This window comes from Ascaphus truei, chromosome 6 (assembly GCF_040206685.1).
Source record: "Ascaphus truei isolate aAscTru1 chromosome 6, aAscTru1.hap1, whole genome shotgun sequence".
In the NCBI taxonomy this organism is placed as follows: Eukaryota; Metazoa; Chordata; class Amphibia; order Anura; family Ascaphidae; genus Ascaphus; species Ascaphus truei.
Window position 1 is genome coordinate 103,137,418 of NC_134488.1, and position 15,745 is coordinate 103,153,162.

General features: G+C 42.4%; 1 protein-coding gene across 2 annotated transcripts in view; it reads left to right on the plus strand.

Annotated features, from left to right (window-relative positions):
- The first annotated feature begins 12,674 nt into the window (after positions 1–12,674).
- PTPRH (protein tyrosine phosphatase receptor type H) overlaps positions 12,675–15,745 on the plus strand; it is a 152,728-nt gene continuing 149,657 nt past the window's right edge. For both annotated transcript variants that reach the window (XM_075605448.1, XM_075605449.1), the window contains exon 1: positions 12,675–13,006. In XM_075605448.1, coding sequence (XP_075461563.1) covers positions 12,953–13,006 — 54 coding nt within the window. In that variant the 5' untranslated portion in view covers positions 12,675–12,952. The remainder of the gene's footprint in view (positions 13,007–15,745) is intronic.

Sequence of the window (15,745 nt, forward strand, 5' to 3'; positions counted from 1 at the left end):
ACAGGCCAATATCATTGATCAATTCGGACGTTAAAATATACTCCAAATTACTGGCCAATAGATTGAGCGCTGTCCTGCCCAGGCTTGTTCACCCGGATTAGGTTGGCTTCATTAGAGATAGACAAGCGGCCGACAATACCAGAAGGATTGTAGATATTATTGATTTCGTCAATGCCAACGGGATCCGAGGTCTAGTACTAAGCTTAGACACGGAGAAAGCCTTTGACAAGATTGATTGGCCATATATGGAATCCACGCTTGGGGCATTTGGGTTCGGGGGTAAAATTCTAAGGGCAATAAAAGCATTATATACAGCTCCGGCAGCAAGAGTAATTTATCAAGGCTTCCCATCGGAACTGTTTAAAATTAAAAGTGGTACCAGACAGGGCTGCCCACTATCGCCCTTGTTGTTCGCCTTATGCGTGGAACCACTAGCGGCGCAGATCCGTAGTAATCCGGATATAACTGGAATCCAAATCCACACACAAGAACATAAAGTGGCTCTGTATGCAGATGACATTATTCTGACATTGACAAAGCCGCTTACCTCGCTACCCAACCTGTTTGACTTACTAGAGAGATTTAACAGAATCTCAGGTTTTAAGATAAATCAGGCTAAATCTGAGGCGCTTAGCCTGAACATCCCAAAAGAAACAGAGAAGTTAATAAAAATTAATTTTAAGTTTAAGTGGCAGCCTAAGACTATAAAACACTCAGCTAGACCTCCGCTAACTAATTTTGAGAGGCTCTGTGTGCGGGGCACCGACACACGGGGACTAATCTCTGCTTTGTACAAGGATGGGGTCAGAGTCGACATTGACGGTTCGCATAAACCCAGATTTATGACACAATGGGAGACAGACCTGACCGGCCACCAGAGGACGAAGACTGGACAGAAATCTTTAAGGCAGCTGCCAGTAGCTCGATCTGCACGACATTAAAGGAGAATCCATATAAAGTAATGATGAGGTGGTATCTCACCCCAGTTAGATTTGCTAAATTCATTTCAGGATCTTCCCTGCTCTGCCCCAGGCAGTGCGGGGAACAGGGGGATCTGGTGCACATGCTGTGGTCCTGTCCACGAATCATACCCGTGTGGACTCAAATTAGAGATTGGTTACAGAGGATCTTGGGCCTCACAATTCAATTAGACCCGTGGCTGTTTTTATTAAGCAAACCTACAAAAGAAGTGTCTATATCAGGGAAGAAATTAATTGCACATTTTGCTACAGCTATGAGGTGCGAGACTGCAGCATTGTGGAAACAGAATGCAATTCCATCAATAGACACAAATTCGGAACAGAATTTGGTTTGTCTGCCAGATGGAATAGTTGACGAGTTTGGTTAACGACACTGGCCCAAATTTCCAAAAGGTCTGGCTGCCTTGGCTGGCTCAGACATGGCTCAGACAGATATTCAGGGGGTGATCAATGCCTCCGTCTGGCTCTAATAAGATCTGGTGAGTTCTCCTCTGGTGCACCCCCCTTACCCGGTGCCATGGAGATACAGATGGGAGCGATCCCGGATCACCTGTACAGGTTTTGAGAGCCTCAGCGATACCTCCTCTAACCCCCCCCCCCAACTCCTTAGCTTCTTGTCCATCCCTCCCCAGGTCTGTTTGGATGTTGTATGTCCAGAATTGTGTTTTATGGCACTCATGATATAAATGTATGCTACAGTATATTCTGAAAACCCAATAAAATGAAAGTTGAAGGGAAAAAAAGTAAATTATAATACTGATTTCTGTTTTCTACCTATTCACCTCTTAACTGTCTTTCTAAACACCCGGCTGTATGTTCGAATACCTTCCTCATGGTCTCTTTGTCACTTTGTAGCACGGTTCAATAAATGGATCCTACCTCTGGAAAAACTGTTCTTTATTGCTTTCTGCCTCCATGTTATCCAGGGTCATTAAAGCTGCAGTTCAAGCAATATCCTACATGTGTGTTTTTTTGTTTGTTTTTTGTAATAAATCAGATCTGTACTATGAGAAAATACTTGTAGCATTTAAACAAAAACATTTTAAGGACATTTTTAATGTATTTTAATGTAACAGGCATTTTTGTTCCTACAGGAACCATATACAATGTAACATCCCCTTTCCCTTCTGAAACAGCATCATCTTTTTGAGCCCTACCCTCTCTAGCATCGAACCAATTGAATCTAGTGAGTGCCTGGTCACATGATCTTCCTCACAGAATTTTGGCGCCAGTGCAACAGAAGATTACCCAGGATGCATTTAGTGAACCTCCAGCTGTGTTTCAGCGATCGATTACAGAAGAACAGATCAATCACTTGTCAGTGTGTAGATTGTATTGATGCACATATTGAATGAAAAAAATAAAAATAACAGCTTGAACTGCAGCTTTAAATACATTGGATAATTAATCATAATTTCTACTGTAGGGGTTTTATCCACTGTCACATTATCGTTTCCCTCACGGCTAATAATACAAATTTGGTGATTTTTGTCCTCTTTATTTACCTCCTTTCATTTTTCTAGGTTCCCAAACAATGCTGATATCAGTTCTTTAACTGTATTTTTAAAAATATATATACTCCATTACCTGGCTCTGGAAGTCACATACAATGTTTGAGATTTGGTTTGAGGGTTGAACACGCATTTTGTTGTCAGAATTGTCTTTTCCTTTATGATTTATATCAAAAGAAAAATACGCTACGCCCTGTGATATCTTAAATTGCATTTCTCTCCATGTATTGATATCAATGTACGCACCCTTTCTAGTTCTATCAATATAGTGTCTATATACTCTACTCTATATACTCTATATACTCTACTCTATATACTCTATTTCTAAGAAGTCTTTCTTCCCTTAATTGCACACAACCTTTTAAAGTTTTTTTGTAGTCCTTGTTTCTAAATAGATGATATAAATTTGGAGATTGTGTATCTCTCCTCTCTCACTCCGTTAAGGTTTTTTTTCACTAAACAGAAACTCAATTAATCCAATGAGGGTTTCTGTGAGATAATGTCCTGATCGCCACTATCAGTTTAATGAATAAAACTCCTAAAAAAAGACCAAAAGTAGAATATTTGAGGAATAATTATATACAAATATATATATATTTTTAATTTAATCTAGAAACTAAGCCAGAATGTGATGGTAAAGACGAGAAAAAAGGGATGTAAATAAGTAGCTGTGGCCGATTAGTTATTGGTTGAGACGTAAACCTGAAGATAGCTTGCAGTTGAATGTTGAAACCACAGGCTATAGCCTCACTTGTGGAACTGCAGATGATGATGAACCATTACATTTAATTATGAAGTAGAGTTTCAGGAAGAATTGCAAGTCTTGCCCACTGGAAGAACAGGAGGCAATCTTGACTTAAACCACTTGCAAATGTATACTGTCCAGGGACAGAGGGGGTGGGGGTTAGAGTGTCCTGGGCCCGGTGGCTGTGGGGGGCCTGGTGGCCGGACTTGGCTGTTGGACCTGACCTCTGCCTAAGCAACTAGTATGAAATCAACAGGAGCGGAGAGTTTAAGGGCCACACCAAGTGTGTGTGTGTGTGTGTGTGTGTGTGTGTGTGTGTGTGTGTGTGTGTGTGTGTGTGTGTGTGTGTGTGTGTGTGTGTGTGTGTGTGTGTGTGTGTGTGTGTGTGTGTGTGTGTGTGTGTGTGTGTGTGTGTGTGTGTGTGTGTGTGTGTGTGTGTGTGTGTGTGTGTGTAGCACCCTGCTAAAATATTCCCCTTGCCCCTGCATGCTAGTCCTGGTAGTTGCAGGCAGTGTAGAGGTTAAAAGCTTCACAAGGCTCAGATATGGGAGTTATGTGTGTGCCTGGTTGTTACTATTTTGTTGCCTTGTTCGAAGAGTTGCTAAATGTCACATGCTGTGCAGCATGACCATGTGCAACATCTAATCTGCTCAGTTACTTAGGATAGAATGTTCACACCCCCTTGGTATATAAAGTGAGGTTCCACCCTTTTATCCTCAGATCAGACCATATCCCAGGGAATAATCCCTTAATATCTGGAGGTCTCCAGGCTTTCCTAGCCTGCAGGGCAAACCACAGGTTTTATTGTTTACTAAGTTAGGGTCAGTCTCCTAGTATAGGGGCCGTAGACTTATTGCACTAAAGAAGGATCCTGTCAGAATAGGGAGTACATTCTTCCAGGAGAGCTGATAAGCATTGCTGGAAAAGGTTCTAGCTCTGGGCTTAGGCAGTAGAGGGGAGGTTTGAAACCCAGCCACTCTGTCTACAGACCTCAAGGTGAAGGACATTTAAGTGCATATCTTTAAAACCTGAAACCCCTGTCCTGCTGATGTGAGCCTGCTATTCAATAAAGATCACCAGTTAAAAGTTCCTGGCGCCTCGTCTATTTTGTTCTATCACTCCTCATCACAGCCTTGGCACGTATACCATCAACTCTGAGAAGACAGGTAAATTGCTGAGCTACCATACATCTTGGAGCAGGTACAAAACCCTGTCAAAGGTATAGAGACTGTCTAAACTACCTCATCCTATCCTTGTAGGGGGGGGGGGGGGGGGTGGATAGGAGTGTTATTACATATGTATTTGGGTGTATATATATATATATTACAGTGTTCGATAAACCTATACATTTGCACGCCCCGAGTGGATTTAACATCGTGGCGAGCTCCTATTGGCCAAAGCAGCACACGTGTTGTAGTAGGTGGCAAGTAGATTTTTTTGGTGATTTGTCGACCACTGTGTGTGTGTGTGTGTGTACGCACGCACGCACGCACGCACGCACACACATATAATACTGAGTTAAGTTATGGTGAGTAAAAAAAGTGACAAAAACCCTCCACAGGAAAGCAAATATGCAAATATAGCTGTATGCTCATCTGCATGTCTTAGGCAGGTCTGCACAACCGCCTTTCCCCATTATCACCCAGCATACAGCACTTCCACTGCAGCAAGGGATTCTGGGAAATGACATGCAAATGAGCACACAGTGTCACTTTTTGCCTTAATAACCATTTTTAACATGGTTCCCTATAGGCTTAAGCTTGCTGCATGGTCACAGCTTTGAGCACAGCCAGGGTTAAGGTGCATACCCAGAAAACCACCCACAGACAGCTGTTTCGACCTTGATGGGTCTCATCAGTGTGGGGTTGATTTTACTGGGAATGCAAGAGAGGCTATGGGATAGGCTAAACCATAGGGAACCATGTTAAAAATGGTTATTGAGGCAAAAAGTGACACTGTGTGCTCATTTGCATGTCATTTCCCAGAATCCCTTGCTGCAGTGGAAGTGCTTTATGCTGGGTGATAATGGGGAAAGGCGGTTGTGCAGACCTGCCTAAGACATGCAGATGAGCATACAGCTATATTTGCATATATATATATATATATATATATATATATATATATATATATATATGTTTCCTCCTGGATAGCATGAACCAAAGTGGAAATGAGCAGTGTTAATATTTAATATTTCGAACTGTCCATCTTTATATATATCCTGATCCACAAACCACATTTTCTATTATGTCTTTGGCACTGTTACGTTAAGTATGTAGCCCCTTCTTTGGGGCCAATAGTTCTGTCAGGGGTTAATTGCCTTAAGGGATTAACTGTGTGGGCTCACATAGGTTACTCCCCTCCTCACCATGTGATTTATGATGTAGATTTAAGGGTATATATAGCCGCCCCTTATGTTGTAGAAGCAGATTCTTCAGAGTTCTGACTGGGGTCCTCACTGTGAGTCCTGTATATAAGGTTTGTGTGTATAGTCATGTGTATTAAGATGTGTCCTGTCACCTTTTGTTGATTTTAGCATGTCCTTAAAGATAGCGCCTGTTAAAGGGACGGGGACATTAAGTTGTGGGAGAGGAATACTACATGTCCTGGTCTCAGAGGGTTGCCCAACCACAGTCTGACCATCTCTGTTCTCACCGAATTGCCAACATTGCACCCCATATTCATATAGAACCCGTCCAGTGGGTTCTCAATGATCATAGCCTGTAAGCAGTCCCCACAAGATGCTTTATGATGGGCCCTCAAGTTAAGTACCTCCCCAGTGTAGGAGTGAGAGCTACCTGGGGATAAAGTCCAGAATACTATTGTTTGTCATGAGTTCTGCCCGGATAAAATGTATGTCAATAAAGCACCTTTTTGTTTCCTATCTGCTTACTCACGCCCAGCCTGCATTCAGCACCCGGCAAAGGCTTGAGATACCAAGCACTATTCTACCATTGTATATAACCAATTGACTGTGTCCTCCTGTAGAGCCAGGTAAGGAGGGATACAAGTCCCTTCAAAGTGACTATTTCTAACATGTTTACAATGGCTAATATCAGAACTCTGGAATGCATTTAGACAGGAAGATGATTAGATGGACACAGGTCAATAGCTAAAGCAGTGGGGGGATCATTAGAAGGAAGAGCAGCATGATTCATCAGTGAACTTTAAGACTATAAGCAGGTTACTGATGGTGAATCTTAGGAGATAAGTGCTGGGTACAGTGAGTGATTATATACCTTCCATAAGATGATCAATTAGGTTTTACAGGAACACTTTGAGATACTGAGACTCCTTAAGTGTTGCTCAAACTAGTGTTCTTGTGATTGAGCAGTTATACGGTCCTCAAATAGGCAAAAGATAACTTTATACTGATTGATCCCTTACTGCAATGTGCAAGGTGTGACCCATAGTGTTTTCTAATCTTATGAGTGCACACATGTAAGCATATCACATACGTTATTTAGCTAAGTACTTCTCACTGTATGTGTGAGTGCACAGCAAATAAGACAGTAATGTTTGTTCTGATGTTCAAGTTTGTTTCTAAAGTGATGTATACATGAGATTGATATCTAGTGTATTATATATGCACTGTATTTTCACTTACGAGGTCTCACCACATCCTCCGTGTCCACAAGGCCAATACCTGGGAGGTAACAATGACCAAGCTCAGCCACTCCTTTGTATGAGTCAGATACAGGGGAACATGTGGTCCTCCTCCTGTCTTCCTTGCTTGGGCAGCCAGCTTCTTTTTAACTTTCCTTTTGCTGTCTACCCAGTGCTTCTTCAGCATATCCGTGCTGCGGACGGCGTTCCCAAGGGCATTTAAGCGGTGGAGTATGGCCCCCTAAATCCGCTGCTTCTCAGCGGTACTGGTCCTGGAGCAGAGACAGTAAAAGTTTGGAGTGGTTATCAACCACTCTATTTATTAGGATCTCCAGCTTCTAGCCTGTACATTTGAGGCTTCTGATTCTCCCAGCCTCAGAAGCAGGAGCAGCCTCTGCAGAAGAGGCGGAGGCCCTCGCAGCCATCTCAGCAATAAAGTTAGTTAGCAGGAATGGCGGACTTATTCAGTTTGTAATGTGTATTTATTTGAATTTGAAACATGCTCATGGGCGTTCTGTTAGGTCACACAAATGTGTATCGCATCACAAACAGATGTGCGCTAATAAGAACGTTTCTCAATGCGCAAGTGCAGTGCAGTCTCAGCGTTACGATAATCCCTGTTCAGAAAGGTAACGTTATGATGGTTGTTTTGCATTTCATTAGCTTTGAGGATACACGTTAAAATGAAGAAAAATAACGTCCGGTCCCGATTTTGGGAACGATGTTATTAACGCAAAAGTGACGACCTTCTCTAGATCTACCCCAAGGTGTTTTCAGCATGTTGAACTGAAACCGTAACTACAAAAACCCACCTGTTCTTGTTAGAAACCATTCTTCTCATCACCACTAGAGGACAGCATCACCAAAAGACTATTTTGAAACACTATCTGTCATGCTAATCCTAGTTCTACTTTTACATCCTGAACTTCATTTTGAGCGAGTTTCATTCGTTGGAAGGCAGTGTTTACTCATTTCCTTTCAATTTGTGGTCTAAAAGACTTACAATCCGACTTTTCCAACAGTAAACATTAGGAATAGACCCCTGCGAGTATTCAAAAGCTCTCTACACTATAATGACACCTATAAAAATAGGAACTTTTATGTCGGTTCGCTAAAATATTTCACAGACTATCACTGATCTTAAAATGCCTGCCTTATAACTTGTAACATCGCTCAGCTGGGTTCTCCAACGTTGACAGCTTTGAAAGTTAATGTTTCATATGGTGATAACAAGATGAGCGGTGGATGGAGAAATTGATTGTACTGAGCAAGGTGTGTGTGTGTGTGTTTGTGTGTGTGAGAAAAATCGGACAGGGGTGCTCAACTCCAGTCCTCAAGCCCCCCCCCCCCCCCACAGGTCAGGTTTTCAGGATATCCCAGCGTCAGCACAAGTCTCTCAATCAGTCCCTGCTTCAGCACAGCTGGCTCAGTTGAAGACTGAGCCTCTGATTGAGCCACCTGTGCTGAAGCTGGGACACTGAGATCTACATGGATCAGGTGAATAATAATTTACTGAGTAAGAAAGAAGGGAATATAGGTGAAGACTAGGTGGCTGGGCTGCTGATGAGGTACAGCCGGGACAGTTACATGGTAGATGAGGTGGAAAAAAGACATGTCCATAAAGTCGGCAGAGATACCCCTCCTATATTTATACAAATGTTATCCCGAGTCTTCAGAACCACTCTACTTCAGTCCTGCTCTCCATCCCCCTTCTAGGTTTGCCCAGAAGGTCATCAATAAGCACGTTGGTCAGTTATACCTGTTCTCTTGAGTGTAACCCTTGGCTGTCAAAGGAGTTAAGGGGTCTTTGAGATTGTGTGTCCACCTACTTCAAATTTGTACAAATTCTCAATCTAATTATCACCAAATACATAGGGGAAAAAATAGTAAATATAAAACATTTGTTTAAAAATGTGCTTACGCAAACTGGGACATAATTACACTTCTCTAACCAGAACTCACACATTCACAACTGAATGACACACGTACTGTATTACTAGGATGGTTAGGGATAATGCATGATCGTTAGAGCTTTCCAGGTCAGTGAAACATGCCAAGGTAAATAAGCTGGCTGACTTCACATTACCGCATTCTTTGACTTTTATATAAGATATGGGAGTGAACAATTGCTATGAAAGCATTGCTACGTGTCAAGTCAAAAATAGCATGCACCAAAATAGCAAGGTCTTAGCTCTTCATAAACAGACCAGGCGACCTGTCTTACTCCTGCTCGGAAGTGTAAATATTGTGTGCTCCTGCTCCTACTCAGCACTGAAAGGCACTGACAGATCTATACCCAAGCGTTCTGAACCTTCTTAACGGTGTTAATTTCATTTTTTTCTTCCATTTGCATCCACCTACTATTTGCTTAAATTAATTGTTGAATTTGATTTATTGTAAAAAAAATAAATAATAATAATACCATCTGAACTAAAATAGGGATTTAAAGAAGAGGACATGTCCAGATTTCATCAAATAAATGGACACATTGTCTGTTTTTAAATATCAAAGATAAAGAGTAGTACAGATGTTCATCTAATTTATATCCAAAGGCATCACTAGATACAGATAATTCAAGTTACTGTGAGTAAGTTCAACTTAAAATAACAAGGCCCATAGAGGTGCTATCCTCAACACTTTGATACCCTCATAACCAAAGTGTTTGTAATAGAGAATCTTTTCAGCTCACAAATAGCTAATGTGTTTTATTCAAGTTCAAAACATTTTAGCCCTATACTATATACAGGCACGTGAACACTGGAATGTTAATGAACCTAGAGGATACAGAACTTTGTATTCGTGGCTGCATTCAATCTGAACCCCTTGAGTGTACATCTGTGTTGCTTCAAAGGCAGACGCTTTATGGGGTTCCCCAAGAGCTGCTCCCCTCAGCACACGACCAGCGTGCTAAGGGTTAACATTTGCTTGTACTTTGTGGAACGTCCAGCCCACCCACTGGAATGTTAATGATCCGAGAGGACAAAAAACTTTATATTCACAGCTGCATTCAATCTGAACCTCTTCAGTGTACATCTGCGTCGCCCCAAAGACGGATAGCCTTTGGCGCAGCCAAAGGGTGTGTGCCGTTTGCTACCATTTGCTGATGTTCAATCTGAAACTCACCAGGCCTTTATCCCCTGTACCCAATTTCCAATTCTTATCTGTCCATGAAATGTCTGTGAATTGACTGTATAACCTCTACTCTTTTTTAATGTAACCACATATTGTTATAACTCTGTGCCCAGGACATACTTGAAAACGAGAGATAACTCTCAATGTATTACTTCCTGGTAACACATTTTTATAAATGTTGCACTGACCTCAATGTTACCACCACTCTTCATATGAATATTTTCACATTTACTAAGCCACCAGCACTGCCCATGTCAAAAACTGTAGCAACTATGGTAAACCAGCTTATGTATGGTAAATAATGGGATGACTAATAATGAACACATTAATTGGCCTTATCTACCATCCTGGCTCAGTGATGAGGGCTCTGGACTTGGATCCAAAACAAGTACCGTAGGTTGTTCTGGGAACCCTTAGGTCAGGGGTGCGCAAACTGGGGAGGGGTGAGATTTTTTTTGCGGGGCGCGGCGGTTACCGAGGCCCCGCGCTCTTTAGTGCGAGACCTCTGTAACTCAGTTACCTAAATTCAGCTGGCTTCGGGTGGCGCATCACCATGGCAACACGGCGTCAACTGGCGCCTTGGGGTCGTTTGACGCCCATCGCCATGGCAAATGGTGACATAATTTGACGCCGGATTTAAGGTAAGGGGGTGCGCGACACTGGGGTTGAAAGCAGGCAGTGGGGCGCAGCGCAGAAAGTCTGCGCACCCCTGCCTTAGGCCACTCGCATTATTTCGGGAATGCATCACCCAGAAATAAACCGGAAGCTCTTTGGGCTGCTTCTAAGGGAAGTTTTACTGGTTGGGCTAGGGGGTTAATTTAGGGGATTTTAGTGGTTAGGGTAGAGTGTTTTAGGGTAAGGGCTTAGGGTAGGGGGTTTTAGGTTAAGGGTTTAGGGTAGGGGATTAGGCACTTACCTTAGCGGCGAAAAGTCCCGGTGGTGGAGAGAGTCGCCAAGCGCCGGCGATCATTTGGTTGCGGCGAAACAGCCATTACAGAGCACAAATATATATTTGAACTTATTATCCCACTCCAACACTACTGTATTTACATGCACAGTTCCACTTTATTTTTTTAAAAGACAATCTCCCTGTTTCTGAGACATAAATGTTAAATCAATCTTTTTAGAAAAAAAAAAAAAAATATGTTGTGACAATGTTTTTTTCCCCTTCCGAATCACACCCAGGAGAGCTAGTCTTTTAATCCACTTCTACCACTGACCTTCTCCCCAAATGCGCCTACATTTATTCCTTTCCGTGGGTGCCTGACCTGCATTGCTTATGTAGTTTCATGTATTTCAGTTTGCTTATCTTGTCAAATGATGTGTGCAAGGGTCTCGGCATAGTGAAAACATAACTACAGATAGCTACTGTAGTGCCCTGTACTTTAAACACCCCCCAAAAGAACCGAATGGAAAAAGCATAACATAAGCCAGGGGTGCTCAACTCCAGTCCTCAAGCCTCCCTCACCTCCCCCCCAACAGGTCAGGTTTTCAGGATATCCCTGCTTCAGCACAAGTGGCCCAACCAGTACCTGCTTCAGCACAGGTGGCTCAATCAGTCCCTGCTTCAGCAAAGGTGGCTCAATCAGGCTCTGACTGAGCCTCTGACTGAGCCACCTGTGCTGAAGCTGGGATATCCTGAAAACCTGACCTGTTGGTGGGCTTGAGGACTGGAGCTGACCACCCTCTGACATGAGCCATGGTCCACGATCATGGTGCAGGTTATATTTCACATCATTTTTTTGTTTCTTGGTGTAATTGTGCTGGTAGATCAACAGAAGCCTTTTAGAAAAAAATATATATACACATGCATGTATTTCTGGCGTGTTACAGCACAAAAAAAGAATGCTAAACATCAAAAGGCCAGATATACAAAACGGTGCTAAGCTTCAGCATGCCGTTACTCCCTGAATGGGAGTAAAAACGTGTTATAGTTTAGCACCTATTAGTGGATCTGAGCCAAAGTAAGAAGTATAAGAGATATTATCTCCCCAGCTGCCCGAGGCTCCATACAACAACCATAGCAACCAACAAGCATAGACTTTTTCTTCTTTAATGCACTAGATTTGACACCTTTAATATCCAGGTATATCTATCTATACCTGGAGATGCAAATATGAAATAAACCCTGAAAAAGTTGGGAAAAATTAGGCTAAATAAGTATTGACCCTCAGCCACGGTGCTCAGGGTCAAGAGCGGGAGCACCACACAGACGCAGAAACCTCATACAGGGTATCCAACAATTAATAATCCTTTTAATTACCAGAATATTAAACCAAAAAGAAAATAGTACAAAATATAAAAAAAATATACAGATAAAAACTACGCAGGACTATCCCGACCGCTCATAACCAAAAGTTTTATCTGTTTTTCTATTTTGTACTATTGTTTCCTTTTTGATTTGATATTTTCGCAATGAAAATGATTGATTTTTGGATTCGCCGCGAGTGCTTATATGAGGTTTCTGTCGCTCTTTTTAGTTCATATCTATATCGGGGCTGTTACAATAGATCTGGATTTGCTATTTACACAAGGGGAGGCTAAGACTGTATTTGCAAAACAGCTATTCTGTTTGCTGTTACAGCCCGAATGAACAGTGTCTAACAGAGTGTGTGTGTGTGTGTGAGTGCGTGTGTGTGTGCGCATTTTACTTCCTACTACTAATAAGGGAGGTGGCTATTTAAATAAAAAAGAGAAGGGTAAAGTCCTGCTGTGCAGAGAGGAGGAGGTTTGTGTGACGGCTGCTGCCACTACAGTAGTGATCTGTGACTCCCACTTCCCTGTCGCCCTATATGTTCAGAGTTCAGACCAAGGAGCTAATAACAAGCCTGAGCTGCTCCCTCTGAGACAACGCAAAAGTGATACGACCAGAAAAGCTAAGAAGACTTAGACAAAAAACACACGGAACAACTTCAACAGGTTCATTTGGAATCCTCCCGGAGCCATTCAGAGCTTTAAGTCACTGGTTTCTCAATGTGCCAATGGCTTTTTTCGTCAGTCCTGGGCAATTGAAATCACTGTTCCTGTTATTGCTGGTGAGTGCTTAGTTTCTTATCCCTATGTTGTTTACTTATTAAGACGATAACAAAAAAAAGAGTACAAATAGTTGGACAACTCCATGATGGAGGAGCGTTAGGACAGCTATCCTCATGGTCAACTGCGGCAAGGTTCTGAAATAGGGTTGCCAGGTGCCCAGTATTCAACCTGACTGTCCTTTATTTGGACACACTGTCCAGTAAACAATTAGAGGTAATACTGTACATGTATGTGTCTGCTATTACGTCTCTGGAGATAGTGATAGGACCAGCTTGGGGGGCCGCGGGATTTCCCCTGAGCAGGGAGAGAACAGGGCTGTTGCTCTGGGTTTGAGCAGCTTCCTCTATCCTGATTGGCTGCTGCTCGGTAATGCAGCCAATCAGGAAGAGGTGTCAGGATCCTGGGGGTGGGGCCAAGGAGTGGAGGAAACAGCATGGATCGGAGAAAGGTGGGAGGGGCGTATGTGTGTGTCTCGAGTGCGTCGCACCTTTCACCATTGTGCCCAGTATTTTTGCAGAAGTCACCTGGCAACTCTATTCTGAAAACGTATTTTATATGAATACAGCTCTGCTTAGGAGAAGATCTTTTCAATGCGTCTGTCGTACCTACATCTCAATAGGATTCTTCCTATGAATGTGCTTCACTCTGCAAAATAATCTCCTTCTAGTGTACTTCCCCTTACTTGTTCCTTATAGAAGTCAGGTATAATGCTACTAACACATCTCCAGTTTTATACATGATAATTACACAGAGCGATTTCATCTCAATAGGCCTCTAATCAATATGCAATGAAGGCGTCTACTCCTTCACATGAATGGAGCTTCAATCTTCCCTAGCGAGGATAAGGTCGGCTTCACATCATACTGAGTAAGGGGTGATTGCCAGGGACTCACTAAGTGCCAAAGTGGTATCCCACCTCGATCCGGCTTTAGCTGCCATTGACTTGATTAAATGTTAAAGCTGGGTCAGAGTTCAATATCCAATATGAGCATTTAATGAATCCCTTCCCCCTCATATTGTTGGTGATCTTCACTTTTTAGGGCAATAAATACTCTATGCATTCTGCTTCTTGTATTTGAAATCACACTGTACAATTAGTTGGATTGTGAAAGTATGTACAGCATCCATATGAAGTCTGAATGAGCGGCCCAGTGAGCAAAGACACTGAGTGTGAAGCAGGGGAACCTGGTTCAAACCCTGATGTTGGCTCCTTGTGACCTTGGGCAAGTCACTTTATCTCCCTGTGCTTCAGGATTAGATTGTAAGCTCTACGGGGCAAGGACTGTGTCTGCAAAACGTCAATGTACAGAGCTGCGTAAAAACTAGCAGCGCTATACAGAGAGAAAAATAGACATTATTATGAGTCATTTCCCCAGTATTGGAATGTTATTGCTTTAGGGGGTGGAGACAACGTGTGTTTATTCGGCTGAATTCGTATCCATGTTGTGAGGCGCGTAGTTACAAATGTGACAACTCACAAGTCTCATTCCTGTGAGAGATGCGTGAAGTAATGCGCTAGAAAATTTGAAAATCGGGTTAATTTTACTGTGTTCTTTATGTGCAAATGTGGTATATTAGTCACACACGCCTTGTTAATTGCTATGTTTGGAAACGTAACGTAAAAACCCATAAGGGCATTTCTGACACGGATTTAAAGAAAATTATTCTTAAAGATCACGAGAAAATTCCCATAAATCACAAATCCTCAATGACTAGAGTCTATTGTTTCCTTTGGCCAATGTGTTTGCACACGTGGGATATACGTACGAAAATCTTACATCAGATTGATGAAGCCAACTAGCACATCTATACTTATTGATGTAGATGTTACTTCAAGCTATTTTACACACCTGTACCCATGTACAGAAGAATTTCTGGTCCTCTTGCTGTATTCAAAAGATGCAGAAATAGCTATCTTCCAATGGAAGCAAAACTGGAATAACCAGTAGAATGTGAACCAGCACAATAGTGACAACAAAGAGGCTCAAAATAGAGTTGGCAAAGTAATGAATTGAAAATTCAACGCGCGACCGGCTTAATTATTCAAACCAATGGAAGATACCGGCTCAAAACTGCATGTTTAACCCATAGTAGGAGTGAGTCAGCCAAGAATAGCACAACCACAATCCTAAATTCTTCTAAGCACCAACTATTTCCTGCACCCTGTAGGAGAAAGATATTCCAGGGTCATCCGCTAACATTTACTATAATATGCACGTCATTATGTCTCTTGGTCACTCTGCCTTGTGCACCAAGCAATAGGACGTGAGCTTGGAAGGTTAATGACTCATTCTCTAAAGGAGAAGGAGCGGCTCAGTGAGTAAAGACACTGACTGGCACTGCGTTTGAAGCATGCGAACCTGGTCCTTGTGACCTTGGGCAAGTCACTTTATCCCCCTGTGCCCCAGGCACCAAAAACATAGCTTGTAAGCTCCGCGGGGCAGGGACTGGGCCTGTAAAATGTCTCTGTAAAGCACTACGTAAAACTAGCAGCGCTATACAAGAACATGCTATTATTATTATTATTATTATGTAGTTGTATGCAATCATAAACGCTAACAAGGTTTGACATCTTTAGGATCCTGCAGAGGGTATCGGAAACTCAGAGCTGTGTTTGTTTTCTGGGCACTTAAGCATTTAAATGTACGGAATTAAATGAAGATCAAACAGACAAACCGTTGCCTTTGGTCATAAAATCCCCTTCTTAGGAACCATGTGGGCACTAAGATGGTTATTGC